Genomic DNA, 15745 nt, shown 5'->3' with positions numbered 1-15745 from the left:
ACTGAAGTCAAGTCCGAGTGCTTCAGCAGCCTCCTCCGCTGCTTTGTACAGAAACGCTCCTTTGCCCAATTCTTCGTGATTCCTGACCATTTTAAGAAGAGGATCTCTTCCATTTGCAACTCTATGTGCTACTTCTACTCCTATCTACTTCGTAGAGTATCCTTTATAGATGTCACATCCTGAATGCTGCTCTGTGGCACGCCCAGGTATATAGAAGTCTCTCCAGCGCAAAGGTGTCGTATGGCGCTTCTATCAACGAGCTCAGGATCTTCAGGATGCAGTTGCTCTCTGTTTTTAGCATAGATTTTAAGATCGTCCATGTAAAATACATGAGTGACCTTGTATTTCGATCAGCAGGTTTGACGCTAAGGTACGCGTCGGAATGGCGAAGTGCTAGAGATAGTGGAAATAATGTAAGGCAAAAGAGGAGTGGGCTTATGGTGTCGCCCTGAAAGACACCTCTCTGAAAGGTGAACTTGTTAGTTGTCCAAACGCTTATTTCAGATGAGATAGTAAATCTGGTTTTCCAAAGCGGCATCAATCTCTCTATGTACCCAACTATTTGCTAGAACACTTGCGGGAAAAATGCAGAAACCTGTTGTCCTTGGGTCGCTCCGTGTTCTTAGGGTCCACGAGGCTGTTGCTGGATCGTCGTATTGATTCCTTTACAGACTGTAACCACCTATCTCACGGTTGTGAGACGTGGTTATAGCTGAAATTTTACCGCGATTTCGCTGGAAGCGGGTGCAGTTTTTCAGATTAGCACCCGCTCCCGGCGAAATCCTGCGGTTGTCCTTATGACAAATTTTTAATTATATATATATGACTGTCCACGAGGAAAGGGACCTTACGGTTAACAGGCAAATTTTTCAGTACAAGCGGTTGAAGAAGCGGTCGCAGTCGTCCCCTCCAATTACTACTACATGTTCTCACTCCGCGTTCAACAATTCAAACAAAACGCTCTCAATACCTCCGAGGGTCATCACTAATCCCCTTTAAATTTTACAGAATGCTTATATTATTTATCTTCATGGTATTTACTTTTTACGCTTTCATAATTTTTGTTAACTTGAATACATTGAATAATTGTGTTCTTTGAATAACTAATATAAAAATTTTACCCATTTTTTCCGCAAATGTCGAATTTTTCATCCCAGCCAAACATGTAAGTCTCGCCTCTGGCCGCTAGCCAGACATAGCCGTCTTGGAGACGAACTCAAGACGAGCCAAGACGAACTTCAAGACGAAATATTTTTCCTCAATATGCCATATATCTGATAAGGTACAACATGCACTGATCATGAAAATGATCACGTTAATAGCTAGACATGCTGCAACTGAAAGGGTCTGACTATATGCATTAAGTATAGTTAAGTTTAGCATGTAGAATTCATATTCCTGAAAGAACAAAAGAAAGGATAACCGATAATTTGAACGTGCCAAATAGAAAAGTTCTTACGTGTCAAACACAAAATTTCGTAGGTGACTTTTTGAATATTTTTATCCCATATAAACTCTATAAATATCCCTAGAAGTTGTATTTACGTTCCAAGCAGGCATGTGTCGCAAACGAAAATTTCAACAATAAATACAAAATACATTTTTTGTACCGCATACTTTCACATCGTCGATGACTATACGTTTTCAATTTTTGAAATGCATTTTTCTCAAAAATGGGTCAAAATAGCGTCTTATTGATTTTTCTTAGAAGACCTCTGATAGTATCTTTTATTGAGGAGAGTATTAATTCAAATAAAAAGCGTACCTGAAGATCCCCTTACAAGATGCGATTTTTGCATCATAGTCTAATATTCCTTAATGAAGAATCGCTCTGAATAAGTCGCGTTACTTTTAAATCATCATGATACAGTTGATAGTATTTATTAGAATAGGTTTGTAGTATTTTATTTTGAGGCAGCACAGTAGAATATGCTTGTCTAATTTTTTGCATACATTATCTACATAGTATTCTCCTTTGACGTTAAGAGGTGGGTTTTATAATAATAGTTGTTCCTATTTTGTTTAATAATCGAAAACACAAGTAAAATAGCAGTGTCGCTTAGTGTTCGCCGTCTCTGCACTTTTTCCGTGTGACAGTGGAACCTTGGTCAAGCGTTCGTGGCAGATATGACTCTGTGAGTCAAATTTTCTGGAACAAATGACCCTTTCATTTTCATGAGATAAAGACTAGTTAAAAAAACTGAAATGATGAAAGCATGGCTTAATTCAATTTTTATTAGCTGAATTAATTAATTTATATAATCAGAAATTAGCGGAAAAAAGATGCATGAAAATCGATTAATATTCACAGTAATAATGGAAATGTTTAAGTGCATTCGAAGGCAAAGCCTTACTAAATAAATGAGAAGTGTTTAATTAAAGACTGTGAGAAATGATTACTGAAGCAATTAATAAATGACTTCAAGATATTTCAGCAGAAAATATACTATACCTATTCAGATCTAGGGCATATCGTAATTCATCAGTCGATAAAAATTATCATTATCATCTGGTGCACTTGAAAATCAAAATAATGACTATGTGAATAAGATAAAATTGAATTTAAATAAAAAAATGGGATTTAAATACAATTTTCTAATGGTCTATTCAGATATAAATGGAAAAAATGTGTAGTTTGAACAGAAAAATTTTGAAATATTATATCAAATATAGGATATTAGTACTTAGTAAAGGAATCAGAAAATAATTTGTCAGAATTTCTTTACTAGAAAACTACTAATTTTGATTTAGGAAGTAGGTGTTAACTTTTTATCACAGTTATACTTCTGTATGTACTTAAGCATTTCCATTATTACCGCAAATATTAACCGAATTTTAAGAACATTTTTTTTAGTTTCTTCTAATTATATTAATTAATTCAGCTAATTAAAATTGAATTCAACCATACAATCATAATTTCAGCTTCTGCCACTGGTCTTCATCTCATGAAAATGAAAGAGTTATTTGTTCCAGAAAATGCGACTCATATGGTAATATCTGCTGCGAACGCTTTGCCAAGGGTCCACTGTCACGCGGCGAAAACGCAGAGAAAGCGAACACTAAGCGACACTGCTATTGTACTTATGTTTTCGATTATGAAACAAAATAGGAACAACTATTAGAAAACCTAGCTCTGAAGGTCAAAAGAGAATACTATGTAAATGATGTATGCAAAATATTAGACAAAAATATTCAAACGTGCGGCCTTAAAATTAATTACCGCAAACCTCTTTCGATAAATCATCAAGTGTCTATAGCTGAGGCTTCCGGTCGCCACATGACTCATTTTTTGAATTAAGTCCCCAGGTTTAACGTTCATAAAAAGAACTCAAAAGTGGATTGGATATCTGTTATGAATCATGTATGGCTCTACAGATAAATTGTGATAGTGAAACCATTCACTACTACCTAAATTAACACGGCGAGATGATGGTGCTATTGTCTTCTGAGTATAGAAACTCAAGCGACATTCTCTTGTGCTTTCTGGAAGAGAGAGGTAAATGTAAGTTTCTACTTTATACATTAAATAATTATCTATTGTTTATCATTGGCAAACAATTTATAATATGAACTAATCCTTGCTTATTTAAAAGATTATACTGAAACAATCTCCATACGATTGATAGTAACATGCCACACAAATAATATATTTCTCCAATAATTGGAGTCCATTAGTTAAAGGGTTGTCTACGAAAAGAGTAAAAATCTGTCACTCGTACATCCCCTCTCTTACTACCTTCTGCAGAAAGCGAATGAGCGCACAAGAGAAACTTTAATTAATTTTCCAACAACAAAAGACATTGTTTATTGGTAAGAGGCATGTCTATGTGCATTAATTATTATCTTTACTACAAATATTGCTACCTTTATTCACCGTTAATAGCTTGTGTTTGACTTATTACGACAATAAACAACTTCACATATACCTTAGAAGTTCTGTAAACAAGTTATCACTTAATTTTGCACTCATGAAATACTTTAAGATTCATGCGCATGCGCAATCATCCATTCTTATGCGCGAAGTTAGAAAAAATCCCTGTTCAACATCTTTTTGAGAAATTCTGTATAAGAGGGCTGTAATTAAAAAATATATCATACAACAGCCGTATGACTGGGATGAGATCCCAGTAGGCTCACAACCATGAAAATCCCAAGGAAATCCTTTGGACGATCATAGCACGTCCAATGTCAGTCTAATCTACGTCTCTAAAATGTCGAATGTCCTGAAGACGTTTAAAGACATCTTAAATACAAATAGAGTTCTCGGCACATTTTTTAAAATTAACTTAGACGTCTTGAAAGCACCCGTAGGATTTCCAAAAGACATGTTCCAAAAAAAGTCTTAAAGATGTAGTGAAGACGTCTCTAGGACATCCTGAATTTTTTGGCTCACTGGGATAAACCTCACCGTGCATAACTGCATTCAAGCGTACCTCTGCTTTTATTTTATAACACCCACTTTGTTCTCGAACATTCAATTTATACAGTCCATCATACTTCTTCACCACAACTCCTTCCTCTTCATTATCCAGACATTTGTTGAAGAATGCTAAAATCTGCTCGCTATTAATTTTATGATATAGTTAACTGTATAGTTCTAAACCTTTGTATTATGTATATATAAATGTGAATAAATACCTTGTAGATACTCTTACTGTTTTTGCTTGGATCATGACTCCTTCTTCTTCTGTGAACAGTCTCACTAACTTGTCCCACCTCTCACTGTACGGTGAATCGACGAACAACTCATCGTTGTACATGATTAAATCGAAAGCGACAAAACAAGGCTGATGAGAACTTCCAGGTGTCAGGCTCCTGACATCAAAATTCATGCCTTGGGAACTAAAATTCCTTTTTGCTTTGTGCCAGCCCATTAACTCCCCATCAAGAATCAGGGAATGGCAATTTTGATCAAGCAGCCTTGAAATACTTTTGGACAGAAATCCACCTAAAAAGTAATTATTAGCGATATAAACATGTGATACAAACTTAATTTCGATCAGTAATGAGAAGTAAGCGAGGGAAGTGTTACGTATCTTGGCGGAAGGACTAGTTGGTGGTAACGCCATCGGACGGGAACTATGAGTAGTGCTTTGACATAATTAAACATAATCGCCAAATATAAGATGATAATGTTGTCGTTTCTGCGCGTATAATCTAGATTATGATCTGTAATGTGATGATTTTATTGAAAAATCGGCCTTGCGTGCTTCTTAAAGAAAATATAAACATTTTATCGAAAAAATTGCTCTGCTTGCTTCGACATATCGAGGCGTCCTAACGGTAGGATGCCAACGCACGCGACACGACTTGACGGTACTTAACCAAAAATAAAAACAATAAAAAACTAACCGAGAAGTTAGCTCTAGAAAGTCTTGCTCGCGTAATTGAGCAAGATGAGGCTAGAAGTTGGCCAAAACAAAAACGTGCTCACTCGCTTCATCAAATCATGAATGTTCTATCTCAGGCTAGCAAAGCATGAAGTTTGCCTCTTCTCGCGTTTAGATTATAAGCGAGAAGTGGCACCTTCATGCTTTGCTCGCCCGAGATAGCACTTTAATGTTTTGATGGAGCGAGCGAGCATCTTCTAGTTTTGGCCAACTTCTAGCTTCATCTTGTTCAATTCCGCGATCTAAAACTTTCTAGTGCTTACTTCTTGGTTAGCTTTTTCTTGTTTATATTTTTGGTTAAGTATCATATAGTTGATCGCGTGCGTTGGCATTCTATCGTTAGGACACCTCGATATGGTTATTTAGAGGAAGTATGCAAAAACGCGTAAATCTAGATTATGATCTGTAATGTAATGATTTTATTGAAAAATCGGCTCTGCGTGCTTCAAGATATGAGTATGTAGAAGACGTGTGCAAGAAATAAGTGACAAATATTCAACCGCGCGGCCTAAAAATTCAGAAGTGAATACTCGATTGCTAAATATCTTTAACCGAAAACAGAACTTTTACCAATCACTGATTGGGTCATCAATTCCAGCAAATCATATTTTTTACGGTTCACGCGGAAAAAAATGTTTATGCAAATTAAGTGTTTTTTTATAAAGGACTAAATATTCTGCAGAAAATAACTTAATTTAGAATCATAAGCTTTACATTATTAACAAAAGTCAGACCAATGCGCAAAATACTTGGAAACACTCTACTTATGGATTAAGGATGATCCATTTGGAAAAAATTCTAAAAAATACCGTAATTAGCCTAAATTTGTTGGAGAACTGCAGTGTAAATGCACCGAATGTGAAGATTCATATTATTACTGCAAATATTAACAGATTTTCATTAATCTTTTTTGCGATTTCTTGTAATTATTAAATTAATTAATTCTGTTAATTGAATCTATGTTTTAATTATTACAACAAATATCAAGATTTTAACGAAGAACCGGCTCTACTTGATTCGGGAAATGGTTATTTAGATGAGGTATGCACAAAATTAGACCAAAATATTCATACGTGAGGCCTCAAAATTCAGACGCGATTGCCACTCTGATAAAGGGCCTTAAGGTCCCATCGTGCACTTGGATGAGGTCCATCTACGGACTCAGTCCATGCATGGTTAGTTCAAGCACCAGACTGTATATTATGTTTAATTAGGCATACTGGATTGCATTACAAAAATGCATCCAGGATTGATAGTACTTGTACAGCGGGACATACTTGTGTAAAATATTCATTTTGGTAACCAAAAAGATGCAACAATTGGGTCGTTTTTTTCATCAAAACAGTCATAGAGCATAACGGCATTTCTTTCTAATGTTTAAGGAAAACTATATTGCACGAAAAAAATTAAAAATCTCTTTATCCCAAGATTATACAGCTTAATAATACAATTTAAGGAAACCCTAATTTTCTTAATTTTACACTCCATATCGATTTTTGATAATGCTTCTCTCCGCAGCTGCTGCTTCTCTCCGCGGTGAAATTCTACCTGCTTTTCAAATCTGCGCCCGATAAATATTGCAAACGATATTTAAAAATTTGTTAAATGCGATATGCTGAACCTTCACCATTTTTTGTCTCATAGGTCTTTTTTGGGGTCACGCATACGCTTTCAGCTAAATTCATTTTCTAGGGAGCTTCCCTACTTTAAAAAAGGATTGCTCAAAATTTCTTGCATTTTTTGAAAATTTTCGTCTAAAAAGTGCATTATTTTATGGATAAATCCGAATTTCGAATATTTCAATTTTACACCTTTGGGAAGATGAACTATCTTATGGCTCGCTTCAAATGCTCACGGTATCGCTGAAAAATGTTTAGGTTGAAAAAAAATACCAACAAAATCTGTCATGATTACTTTTTCTACATAATGCACAAATTAAGAGGCTGTTTAACTAAAAATCCTGACTGCTCCGATTCAAAAATGGAACTAAAGAGTTACTTTTCAATTATTTTAACGTTTTTTCTGCATCTAGCTTATTTATCCGATTTATATTGGATTGATTTTTGGCTAGGAAAATGAATAAAAATCAAAAATATTATAATGATTTCTTACTTAAAATTGTCTGCTCATTCCGAATATGCAGTCGGAATTTTAAAACTTTTCACTATTGAATTTATACCATATTACTCAAAAACCACTCATAAAAGATACAAAAATTTCGCTAAATGGAAACTCTTTTTTCGTTATATTTTTCGAATACGGAGAACTTTTTAAGGACCTATAAATTTAATTTAATTTATAGGTCCATGGATTTGAACGATTTACTTAAAATAATGAAGTAACGTTAAAAAAGAAAAAATTATGTTAATACAATCAGCAAACAAAATTATTAAATACTATCTGAATCTAAATGTATCTGGAAAATACAATTTAGAATTTTGTAAGTTTACCTACGATCTTAAAAAATAAAATTTGATATTAAGACGTCAAAATAATTTCATAATAATGTCTCAGTATTTGTTCAAAGTACAGTATATTGTTGAAAGTAACAAATACATTCGTAATTGTCGAGTCCCGTGCAATAATTATATACTGAAAAATTGATATTTATAAAAAAAACTTAATGTACGGTATCGAAAGAACAGTTTTGTAATCAAATACAAACATCCAAGTACTAAATGTCACCTGGGAAAAGTACCAGAAAGAGCAGACAATTTTACGAAAGAAATCATCATAATATCTCTTTTTCAAAATAAATGATCTTGAAAGCATTGAATCTATCATTATAATATTGTCGATGTTTATTAATTTTATTTACTAAAATCCAATCCAATATGAAACGGTTAAATAAGCTAAATGAGGAAAAATGTTAAAATAATTAAAAAGTTACTATTCAGTGCCATTTTTAAACTGAGCAGCTAGGATTTGGAGTTAAACAGCTTATAAATCTGTGAATTGTATAGAAAAAAGTAATCCAGATAGATTTGTTGGCATTTTTATTAAACCTAAACCTTTTCAGCGACACCGTGTGCTGGTGGTAATCGAACTAAACAGCGCTCTTCGTAGTGGTCCTTTGTATATCACTACTTTTGGTATCTAATAATCATTATTGACTAGAAAAGTATAGCTGTTAGCTGGATATCGTGCACTCTCGACTTGCAATAAATGGCACTGAAAGATTCGCGTATACTCAAAGGCACAACGCACCTTTTAAACTAATTTTAAAATCGTTATTTTCAACAACAAAAATTTATATTAATAAATTACTTTCACTTTCTGATCTTGCATTTCCGTCCTTCCGTTAACAGTGAAGTTTATACACTTTTGCGGTATATAAATTATTTTTTAAACACTTTTTCCCTATACAGATTTGCCTAAACAAGAATCAGTTGGTTTAATTTACCTTTATCATAGTTATCTGGACTTTTTTTATTGTAAAGTTTTTTGTTTCATGCATTTCTGAAACCCAAAATAATAATATTTTAGATTTTTTAGTTGTAATTTGGTGTTTTTGACCCTGGGAATTAATTACTCTTATTATCCGGGATATATTGCTTCAAATACTTCGCTTGAATACTCCCGAAGGAAGGGTTTCACGAACTCCGAAGAGCAATAGAGAGAGTAATAGAGACTTTTGGTCTTGGCTTGAGTCCGACTTCTGGCCGGAGATCATCCACGCTACACACTAAAAAAAAAGAATATCATATTTTACTGCAAACCAAGTTAAATCTACTGAAATTTGAAGTATTTATATAGACAATACGCTAATATAATAAATGTTACAAGAATAGGCAACTAAATGTGACTGTCATCGAGGGTTACCAATATCTATTCTCAAGTGGTGCTGACTTGCGGATCAGTAGGTTCTACCGATTCAATCGCTATTCTGCACTGTTTCTCGATGCTGTAATCACGAATTATCCTAACAATTTGATGGATAATATAAATAAATCTATACATTGTAAACAAATGCTACTAAAAATAATTATTTATTGAGTGCAAATATATTCCACACATAATTTATTGACAAAGGATTTCTTGCAAAATTGTAAGGAAACCATTGTTGATTCATTCGAAACTCTTGCCTCGATTTATTATTGATATACCATTAAGCCATTTCTCTTTCGGGGTAGGCATGACTCACTCGGTAAGGAGGGGAGTAATGCGAGAAATGAGGTTTATGAGGACTTTGTTTAAATTGATTTAGAATTCTCGTATTGATTAGTTTAGTAATAGGTTCGTTCCACATCACTGCTACAACCCAGGTCGCCGATCAATCTCTCAAGCAATCACCCCAAGTGAAAACCCTCACAAAGTCTTCATATGAGGTTTCCCGATTCGAGCGCATTATTATTCAATGTCTTTTGTTTCAGGTGTTATTGACTCTTCTATAACTCTTTTTTTTTAACTTTTCATCAACATAATTTTCTGTCCTGGCATACTTCTCTAGCTTACTTCACTGCCATGCATTTTTTCATGCAAGGTCTCCTGTTTCTGTGGCCTCTTATGTCTCTTCGAATTAGGGTCTCATTCACACTGTGATCAAGTTTCGTCTCATAGGTTTTTACTAAAATTTATTACTTATCAATTAATTAGGGAGGGCACAAGCGGCTATAAATTCACTATTCACGGCGAAAGTTAATTTGCAACTTAAAGAAAACTAACCTGCAACCCAATTCCATTTCGCCGAGCTAACCACATGACAATTTTGGTTGATCTCGAGAGTCCGCAGACTCGTGCTGGTTCGGAAATGCACCCCGAAAAATAATTACTTTTAAGTAATTAACATTCTTTCTGTTCACACCATTTCTCAAATTATATAGTACATTAAATTGTCTACTGTACTTTTACATAAGTTATAGTGCATTTCGGGGAAAGACAAGCACTTTACTTCAAGATACCACAACCGATTTTAGCATAGGGCACCGTGTGGAGTATACATTCCTAGAGAGGCAGATCTTCGGAAAGTAATGCTAGCACAGACAACTAAAAATAAAACAAAAAAGGATAAATAAAGATTCTTAATAATTATCGAGAGTGCTTTTTGAAATTCGTGGGGCTCTTGGTCAGCGAGTTTTCTAGCAGGCTGTTCAATATTAAACTATGAATTGTTTTAATTTTAATTAATTATTTATGTACCGGATGAAGAATACAACGTTACAAAACATTCTAACCATTCGTTTCGCAGTCTATCTGCGGGCACGCTGCCATTCAATTTACCTTGATATAATTGTTTTATAAGTCGTACATCTTTATTCTCTGAACATGCATGAACCATCTTAACCGATTACGTTCCCATGTGCCAACTAGTGTTTCTTCTGCACCACTTTCTTCGAGGATTATTCATTTACTCACTTTGTCCATCAGCGTTTTACAACATATCATGCGTAGAAATTGCATGCCCATCGAGTTAATTTTACTCTTATCCTTTTCTTCATAAGACCATGTCTCGCTACCGTATAACACAGTTGGTATAAATATAGAATCACATTTTGCCATTCTAGCTTCATTTTATCAAATGAAGCTAGAATGATAACCTTCATACTCTCGTTTATGCGCCTATATAACTCCTGATCTACTTTCCGTCTCTAGTTAATAAGCAAACAAGATATACGTACTTATCAACTTGTACTATTTTTATTTTATTTGCGTTAATTTTAAGGTCTATTCTCTTCATGTATGTATTTAGTTTTTTCAACATTCTTTGCAAATCTTGGATTCATTCCGACATAAAAACCTTATCGTCTGCGAACGCTAACTCAAGCACTTTTAATTTTTCGAGACCCACACCTTCTTTTTGAAAGAGGTCCATTCTTGGACTCTTGTCCATGAAAATAATAAATAGCCATGAGGACATAATGCATCCCTGTTTACCACCTTATATAATGTGAAATCATTCATTCAGTTTCCAATTGACCTTTACGCTTGCTTTAGTAACAGAATAGTTTGTTTTTACTGCTTGTGGGAGCCATCCATTGACTCTGTATTCTTTCAGTACTTTCCAAAGTTTACTTCTATCCACCTTGCCAAAAGGTTTTTTCAAGGTCAATAAATTAACAGAAAAATTTGTTTGCTACTCTCAAATTTTTTCTGTTATCTGTATTAAACTAAATGTTTGATACGTACATGATCTTCCTGACATAAATCTAGCTTGGACTTTCCATATATATTTTTTCTGTTATTTTCATTAACGTACGAATAAGTATTTTTAAGTATCTTTTACTTACCGTACTTAATACGCTGATACCTCTGTAATTATCACAGTTGTTTATATCTCCCTTTCTTTTGTATATCGGAACGATAATCGTTTTTTCAGCTGTCTGGGACTTCTCTCTTCTCGATACAGAAATGTATCAATTCAAAGCGACTAGTATACCGTCCGTCTCCTATAGCTTCTCACTTTTACTATTTTGCATGCTGCCAAACTCTGTACTTTTACTTGCACTACTAGTCGTTTAACTTTCCTCTTTATGTGTTCTTACAACCAAAGTACCACACTCTTCAGTCCCACTCCTAAAAATTACATCCTCGATCATAGCCAATGCGCTCTCTATATTTTTATTTTCTATTAACGCCTTACAACCTGTCTCTTCTATCCGTTTGTTTATCTTATCCTGAAAATCTATTCGCATTTCCGGTTTTTGTAAATTCTTAATCTTCATTCGCGTTTCTTTCATTTGTTTGGTTCTCTTTCTTCACCATCCCTTCAGCAAAAACAGAGTCAATTGCACTTTGGCCATTTCCTTTACACCCGATGTAAATGTGGGCAATTTCATGCCTAAACCAAGTATTTGTAATAAACAAGCCCTTTTCTAAGCACGTGCAAACCAATCTGTGTTCGCAAATATTTGTTGTATCATTTGAAGTTTCCCATAAAGCGTCTTTTACTGATATCGGATCACAATCAACTGGCGCTTGGCACGCTATGAAAAATAATCTTTGGATTCCTACTTTTATGCGGATAGAGGGTCCCAGTACTAAGGGTCTCTACTGAATATGGTTAGAAAAATAAATAGGCAGTCGCGGACAATTGTCCAGGGGTGGTCCCGAAGGAATTAACCCCCAAGCGGAGGTGTGAAAACCGTGCCGAAAGCTCAATTGCACCTGGGTGAGGTATCTAGAACGGTGACTGTGGGATATCGGGCAACCTCTCAGAGTACGCAGCCTTATCCTTGTATGCGGGGCTCTACAAGGATTGACGAACCCCTTTCCCTAGCTTCTCGTGGAAACAACAATGAAAACACCAAACATAGTTGTAGTAAGTGCGGTTAAAAACAACAGAACGCGCAGGGCTCCCTACGATGCGAGTGTGGCCCTGAACGGGGTTACATGGCACGGTTGCATGATCTATGATGCGAGAAACACCCGGAGTTATCGCACTTTTCGCAGAAACGTCTGCGAAACAATACCGAACTACTCCGAAAAAGGCGTTATGTAAGCGAAACGCCTAATCTACCACAGCTAGAACAATCCGGCAACAGAGAAAGAGAGGCGACACTAAGACCAACCGCGGGCAGGCATACAATAGAGGACCCGGAGAAACATCAACACCAAGGTTTCTCTCAAGTCTAAACATCTGGCTAAAATAGATGACAAGCTTCGTGAACATTTTTCCAAAGAATCCAACCTCTGAGCTATCAATTATTGTGTACGAGGTGTGTTCAAAATAAGGTGACTTTATGGTTTTCTAAAAAGATATTCATTTATTCCTCAATATTTATGTTGTCCCCTTCAAAGTAATCCCCCTCAGATATAATACACTTGTGCCAACGCTTTTTCCAATCATCGAAGCACTTCTGATAATCATTTTGTGGTATAGCCTTGAGTTCTTTCAGCGATGAGATTTTTATCTCCTCAATCGTTGAAAATCGATTTCCATTCATTGGTCTCTTCAGTTTTGGGAAAAGAAAAAAGTCACGGGGGGCCAAATCCGGTGAATATGGAGAATGAGGCATGACTGTTGTGCTGTTTTTAGTCGGATCCTTTGATAAAAATTAAGCAGTTTTGGAACAAATTTCGCTGACACACGTCTCATGCCCAAAACGTCCGAAAGGATAGCATGGCATGAGCCAACCAATATGCCAACATCTTCAGCAATTTCTCTGATGGTAATTCGGCGATTTTTTAACACCATTTCTTCCACTGCTTGAACGTTTTCATCTGTTGTTGACGTGCTGGGACGTCCAGGGCGAGGTTCTTCTTCGACATCCTCTCGGCCTTCTTGGAACAGCTTGTACCACTTATACACATTTTTCTTATTCAGAATAGACCCACCGTATGCAACTGTCAACATTTCAAGAGTCTTAGAGCACAAGATTCCATTTTTGACACAAAATTTAATGCAAACTCTCCATTTTTTCCAAAGAAGAAAATAACCAAGCACACTAAACCCTTCTAACCTTTTACGCCTCTGCCAGAAAAACAACACGAGCTATATAGTCAAAACTGTGAACATATGATCGTGACGAGTGTACCAACAAAACAAAACAAAAAATAAGAAACTTGAATGTACGTAGCCCGCGAAAATTGAAAATTCACCTTACTTTTTGAACACACCTCGTATATAATGCAGCGAGAGCTTTGGCCGATGCGAACCGGTTTTCACACCTCCGGTTGGGGGTTAATTCCTTCGGGACCACCCCTGGACAATTGTCCGCGACTGCCTATTTATTTTTGTAACCATATTCAGCAGAAACCCTTGGTACAGGGACCCTCTATCCGCAACCCGAGGACGCGTTCGGTGGCTTTGTCATAGGCCTTTCGGTTTGATTCTAGAGGAATCAAAACCGAACCGAATGGTTCGGTTATATATATATAATTTAAAAAACAGGGCTGCTTTTTTGGTTTAAAAAAATACTCTCTTCACTGAAAGGCACATACCAGAGGTTCTCTGAGAAAAATTAAGAAGATGTAATTTTGACCCATTTTCGAGAAAAATGCAATTTAGAAATTGCGAACGCATGCTCATCGAGCCAGTGTAAAAGAATTTTTTAAGCGCCGGTATCTCCATGGTAGAGCGCTGGGCTGATGATCGCAAGGTTGCGCGTTCGATTATCGCTACCCGTCAAGTACCACCAGAGTTGTCTGTGGTGGGCGGGAGGTGATACCCCTACTTGGAGCATCCCCAGGTGGCGGATAGGGGAATGCTTGCTGGAAACAGAGGGTAAGGACAAATAAAATACGTCTCGCTGACCAAACACACTGGGTGAAGGAGACACCGGGAAAAAAAACCACCCAAGTTAAGGTATTAACAACCGTGCCGAGGACTGAATGGCACCAGGGTATGGTGTTCCAAATCGTGTCTCTAGGATACCAGGTCGCCTTCTATAGTACTTAGATCTTACCCCCGGAAGCGGGGTTCTGCGGGGACGCACTGTTACTTCCCTAGCTACTCGTGGGAAGAAAATGGTGTCGAATACAAAAATAAACTTAGAAATTAGTAGTAAAGAGGAGCTGGAGTTGGCCGAAGGTAGTATGATGGAGGCTCTGGAGGATTCCCCTATTCTTCAGAAGAGCTTCTGTGAGGTATTCAGTGGAGAATTAGAGGAAAAAAGCGTGTGGAACATTAGCTTCGGAAGTGAGGTGAGAACCCATAAGATGGGTGCTAAGATTTGCATGGAGAAAGGGGCCAGTCTTCTCAAGGACAGATTCTCAAAGACTTGAAAACCAAGATCCAGCCCGACACCCTTCGTGTCCAAATCAAGGGTGTAAGGCAGACAAGACGCGATAACGTCCTTAGTGTGGTGCGAAGCCCTAAAGACATACTTCAAGGAAAAACAGCTAGGAGAGGTCAAAGCAAACATCACGAAAAAGTCCTTCAGGGGAACTCTGAAGACCTTTGTGGAGTTTAGCGAAGAGTTAGCCGCAAGTCTAACTCGAGCCGGACACTTACAGGTAGGGTGGGCCTCCTGCAGGGTACGTAAGAAGACTGAGACAACAAGGTGTTATCGCTGTCACGGCTACGATCACCTGGCAGCGATATGCAATGGACCGCACCCAACGAGGACATGCTGGAGATGCAGAAAGGAGGGCCATAGGGCTGCGACATGCGGGAGTACGCCGTAGTGCTACCTCTGCACCGCAAAAGAAGATAAGCCCCGGACCGATCATCTGCCGGGCACGCTGAGATGTTTGGCGTATAGGGAGGCAGCCGCGTTGAAAAAGCCTCCTGTACGCAGAAGCTAACATCGGAGCTGGGCAGGTCCGACAAGACCCCCAGACATACAGAAGAATCCAAAGCTGGGACAAAAGAGGAGAGATATTATATGTTACGTCATTGTAGTGATGCGGCAACTAAGATCCCCACACTACCGAGAAGTGCGGACCCTTCACGGTGTGTTCTTGAACATTTTTCA

General features: G+C 36.8%; 1 protein-coding gene across 1 annotated transcript in view; it reads right to left on the bottom strand.

Moving 5' to 3' along the window:
* The window catches only part of LOC117179645 (DNA ligase 4), a gene marked incomplete at its 3' end in the record, with an annotated part of 228259 nt that overhangs the window by 97992 nt on the left and 114522 nt on the right, over nucleotides 1–15745 (bottom strand). Inside the window, exons 5-6 of the mRNA XM_033371650.1 lie at nucleotides 4639–4948; nucleotides 4434–4563 (exon numbers count right to left, since the gene is read on the bottom strand). Of these exons, the coding sequence (XP_033227541.1) occupies nucleotides 4434–4563; nucleotides 4639–4948 (440 nt within the window). The remainder of the gene's footprint in view (nucleotides 1–4433; nucleotides 4564–4638; nucleotides 4949–15745) is intronic.

This window comes from Belonocnema kinseyi, chromosome 9, assembly GCF_010883055.1.
Source record: "Belonocnema kinseyi isolate 2016_QV_RU_SX_M_011 chromosome 9, B_treatae_v1, whole genome shotgun sequence".
In the NCBI taxonomy this organism is placed as follows: domain Eukaryota; kingdom Metazoa; phylum Arthropoda; class Insecta; order Hymenoptera; family Cynipidae; genus Belonocnema; species Belonocnema kinseyi.
This window is presented reverse-complemented; position numbering and strand designations above follow the sequence as displayed.